Source organism: Micromesistius poutassou (assembly GCF_964030765.1).
Source record: "Micromesistius poutassou genome assembly, chromosome: 9".
Classification (NCBI taxonomy): domain Eukaryota; kingdom Metazoa; phylum Chordata; class Actinopteri; order Gadiformes; family Gadidae; genus Micromesistius; species Micromesistius poutassou.
Genome location: NC_140279.1, coordinates 7,057,643 through 7,062,439, shown reverse-complemented (window position 1 = coordinate 7,062,439; position 4,797 = coordinate 7,057,643). Strand labels below are relative to the sequence as shown.

General features: G+C 40.5%; 1 protein-coding gene across 2 annotated transcripts in view; it reads right to left on the bottom strand.

Moving 5' to 3' along the window:
• The window catches only part of hps3 (HPS3 biogenesis of lysosomal organelles complex 2 subunit 1), a 15,145-nt gene extending 12,651 nt beyond the window's left edge, over positions 1-2,494 (bottom strand). For both annotated transcript variants that reach the window (XM_084473445.1, XM_084473444.1), the window contains exons 1-6: positions 2,369-2,494; positions 1,734-1,863; positions 1,572-1,643; positions 1,215-1,308; positions 642-715; positions 13-225 (exon numbers count right to left, since the gene is read on the bottom strand). In XM_084473445.1, coding sequence (XP_084329571.1) covers positions 13-225; positions 642-715; positions 1,215-1,308; positions 1,572-1,643; positions 1,734-1,784 — 504 coding nt within the window. In that variant the 5' untranslated portion in view covers positions 1,785-1,863; positions 2,369-2,494. The remainder of the gene's footprint in view (positions 1-12; positions 226-641; positions 716-1,214; positions 1,309-1,571; positions 1,644-1,733; positions 1,864-2,368) is intronic.
• Between the last annotated feature and the right edge of the window lie 2,303 nt (positions 2,495-4,797).

The window sequence follows — 4,797 nt, the reverse complement described above, 5'->3', positions numbered from 1 at the left end:
AACTAAGTTTACCAAGTTATGTTGGCTCTGCTGCCTCAAGGTGAACAGAACCAGGGTTTTCTCGCAGGCCACCAGAAGATCCCCCGTTACCGGGCAACACGCCACGGCGATGGGCCGCTCCGACAATGGGATCTCGATGATCTCCATCTGAGCTCCAGCCCGCTGCGATGCTCCACGTAGCAGGTGGCCCAGCATGCGCACCCCGACGCGGGACTTCTCTTCTGCCTGGGTGGGTGAGCGAGCAGGAGAGAGAATAATATTAGAGAATAAGAGTGTAAGAGATTGAGATTGAGAGAGAGAGAGAGAAAGAGATTGAGAGAAAGAGAGAAAGAGCGTAAGAGATTGAGAGAGAGAGAGAGCGAGAGAGAGAAAGAGATTAGGAGATAGAAAGAGAAAGGAAAAGAGAGAGACATGGAGTTATGCCTCCTCAAAGTCCCTAGTGAAAACCTATTCCTGTGTAATTACTGCTGCTACTATTTAGGATGTGCTGAGGAACATTGCTGCATGTACACCATGTTTATGGATCGACTGTTTATCTACATGATAATACATTGATGAAGGCACATGCATTATCTAAGGTTTGATTAGCAGCCACACTGATTTGATTGATTGTCTATCTGGAAGGGAGTGCTTGTGATCACCTGGTAGCGCCAGTTGGTGTACGCTCTGAGGTAGGTTGCGCTGTTCTTGTCCTCTATCGTCACCAAGTAGTCTCCTGGGCAGCAGGTGATGAAGTGAAGTAGAGGAGATAGAATTTAACTTGTAAAAAGGAAACCAGTGTATATTGCCATTAGCACAGATCTCCCTTGTCTCCCAATGACTTTGACCACATAGCACATAGCCTATGCTGTAACTGATATTACCTCAGCTTGCATGCAGAAAATGTGCATGGAAACACACTTGGGCGCAGAGTATCCAACAATGACAACCTTGAACATGCCCTTTCATGATGGGGCTGGCTACGACTGGACATTCTATGTGAAAACTAAAGAAGCTTGGTTCAGAGCCAGCCAGAGAGGCCTTGGCCAATGAGCATTGGGTAAACTGTGAACACTTGGGCACACTGGGTTTGACGGTGAAAATCTCTGTTAAAACTGATACATTAAAATGACATGAGTGTGTGAGTGAGTGAGTGAGTGAGAGAGAGAGTGAGCGAGAGAGATAGAGATAGACCTTTGCCACATGAATACAGAACAGGATGGAGAGAGAGAGACCTATAGCGCTGTACTGGATAATCCTGGGTGTGCCCATGGTGGCAAAGCGACACAGGAGGGGACAACCTTCCTGGTCCAGACTGTAGGCCTCCACCTTTAGTTGGTTGGTCAATGGCAAGAAAATAACAAAAATGAGAAGTTGAGATACACAAAGAGCACTGACTCCCAATAATTGGACATCTGGATTTCAGTTCAGTGTATAAAAAAATCCTGTTCTGCTTTAATCAATGCAGGACCATTAACAACGCCCAACGGGAAATTGAATAATGATCCAATTTTTAAAAAAGTATCTTGTTTTGTGATTGCAAATGATTAAGTTAATCTAAAACAGACAAGAACAATAAAATTCGATGTAACCTTGCATCCTCCTGTGGCCACAACAAATACAACTCCTCCACCAGAGCACAAAAGTCCTGGTTCCTGTTCCACCTAAGGAAAAGAAAGAGTACCGTCACTCATTTAACTTTGGATCAATAGGTCAAGTATATGTCGTACATGGTAAAATGGAGCATCACTGACCTGTACGATTTGTTGCGACGCAAAAGGATGGCAGTTGTATACGTGAACCATTTTGAGTCGTCAGGAATCCTCAGTCCAGATTGAATGAATTGGGAGCTACTGCGAAGTGTTTCCTTGGCTTACTGTGGTACTATGGGAGTGAATGTTTAGTAGTTAGAATCCATGTCTTCAAACCTCAGGCATCACGTCCCGCGAAGTCATTCAGAAGGGACGACAGCGAGGACAGCGCAACCTCGGATGTACCGAGGTAGAACCAATGTTTACCGCCAATGTTTACCTCCAATGACACGACGGATAAGTAGAAAGGCGTCTTGTAAATCAGCTGAATGTCAGCAATCGAAATGCCTTTTCCTATCAGGGTCCGTACGCGTTCCCTTTCGGTCTGACCTCGCCCTCTCCGCTCTGCAATACTGGTTAACAATACTGGATCGATAACACTTGGGAGTACCTCGATCTGACGTCAGCCCAGCAAACTACTTGGAGCGAAATAAATGTTGCTGTTCTCCATCTGTTCTCCTCTGTGTGTGCGTGTGCGTGTGTTCGTGTAATCGATATCACATGCTACTGTCTTGTGAGTAGCATTAGTGCACTGATGATGCTGACGGCCAGGAAATAAAACAACGTAGGCAACTCACGTTATGCAGATAATACGTCCATTTTCAAAATAACATATTTACAATAGCCATATTTGACCATTAAACGCATCCAGGTAATTCACGCTGCAAAGTAGGAAGAACTTCAACACAACAGTACCAAGCCCCGCATAGCTCGTCCGTGATTGGTTCATGTTTCTGTGTACTAAGTTGTTCACATTTCTATTGGCTATTGGCCCGTGCCGTAAAGTATCTGTCATTGTAAGTATAACAATTTAACTTCAGAGAAAAAGTTTAGTATTTATAATACTAATTACTTTGATGACATATATAACATGAAAAACACAAGCCTCTAGAAATATAAATATAAAAATACAAATAATTGTTATTGTGTGTATCAGCCCTCCCTGTAGTATTAGAAACGACCATAGGGAGGCAGCCTTGAGTACAATATAAATATTTCTACTCATGCAGAATCTATAGGCAATCTCAGGTCAATACTTTTAACCAACTAAAAATATATATATTGTATAACAATAGCAAATGTATATTTAGAATACGCAATATGATTCCTCTTTGTCCAATTCTGAAATATCAGTCAACAATACTTTTATTGCCTTGAATTGCACCATCACATATCACCCAATTAATACATGCTGAAAATCATATGTAGGCAGAAAAATAGCGCAATATGAAATATGAAATAGCTCAATTTCATAAAGTTTAGACTCCAAATGATGTTACAGTTATACATTTAAGATAACCGTTAACAGAGAAAAGTAAGAGAAAGGAAAATAATATTAATCAAACCAAATTATTATTATTTTTAATTATTATCCATCAAAGAAGCAGATTCAATTATTTATTGCTGGGCTTTACATGATGAAAAGTATAGCTTTATTCTTAATAGTCAGACACATTTTCTTCCTTCATGACCATTATCATACCAGGTCAGCCAAACTGCTACACGTTTTTACCCACAGCTGACTCCGTCTATTCCATATACAATAGAAAGACAAAGACAATCAATACCCATACTTTTTACACTAATGCAACTTACTTTCTCAACTAATTGATGAATACATTTGAACTACTGAAAGCAAATCCGTGTTTCCTTTTTATAGCATATGAATAGGTAGGCCTATATATCCTCCCAGTTAAAATCAGCCAGCTGTTGTTTTTGGGGGTATTATTCAGGATTATTAAAACACTAAAACAATATTGAAGTTGTAGACTATATGGCTCGCTCTAATTTGTATGAGCGTTCTCTCTATCTCAATCTCTCTGTGCCGTTTCACTCCCTCCCTCTCTCTCTCTCTCTCTCTCTCTCTCTCTCTCTCTCTCTCTCTCTCTCTCTCTCTCTCTCTCTCTCTCCATCTCTTTCTCTCTTCCCCGCACTCTCTCTCTCTCGCTCTATATTTCTCTATCTCTCTCTCTCTCCCGCTCGGTCCCTCTCTCTCTAGCTTCATCTCCTTTCTCCCCGATTGTCAGGGTGAATGGGAAGCTGTCAGATGGTCCCGTTGGGTCATAATAGGTACGTTCGCTAAATTACATTGGATATTACTTTACGAATGATCTCCGATCAAAATAAAAACAAGAAAGAAACTTCGTAGGAATTCGTTTGATTGCCGTTCTGTCAGCGACACCTCTGCGTTATATTCGCGTCAACTCACTGCATCCATCGTTTGTGCCCTGGGCTTCAAGGTAAGTTGCATGTTGTTGAAACAATAAAATAAATTCAAACAAAAATATAAGCAAGTAAGACCTCTATGCACGTTGGCCTAATGTGTTAATCTGTGCTATGACCTCTATCTCAGTGGAATTGACCGTATATATTAATTAATTCATAAACATAACAACTCAAATGGTTTAAAAACAAAATACGAATATTTTTAGGTGTAGCATACTATGCAGATGATAGTGCACGGGGGTGCAAGTTCAGAATGAGTCTTTATGGGGGAGATATCGGACCAAGATGCTCTGTGCCCACGTGCGTAAAAACGAGCGCACGACGCACGCATCCCCACGGGAAAGAATGCCCTTCTTTCCCGTTTCCCATTGAAATGCCATTTTCCCTATTATAATTATCCTGTTACCCTTTTGTACTATTATTGCTCATCAATTCAAAAACTGAAGTGGTTACGCCTACTTAGCCAATGTGCCGAAAAGCACATTGAACTTATACAACTTAATTGTATAATATGAGGGATAGGATATTTTATTATTCAATTTCAGCCACTTACATTTGGACAAACAAATAGACTAATTAAAATAACTATGCACATTCCTTGATTGCTTAATTAAGTTTTGCTTATGATAGCCATACATAAATAACTATTATCCAACATAATTTTCTGAATTATGTAATAAAACAAAAAGAGACCTGGTCTAAAACCAGGTAATGTAATAGCCTGATAATTTTCCTGAAACTAAATTCTGTTCAGCTAATGATAGTCATGGAGATTCTATTT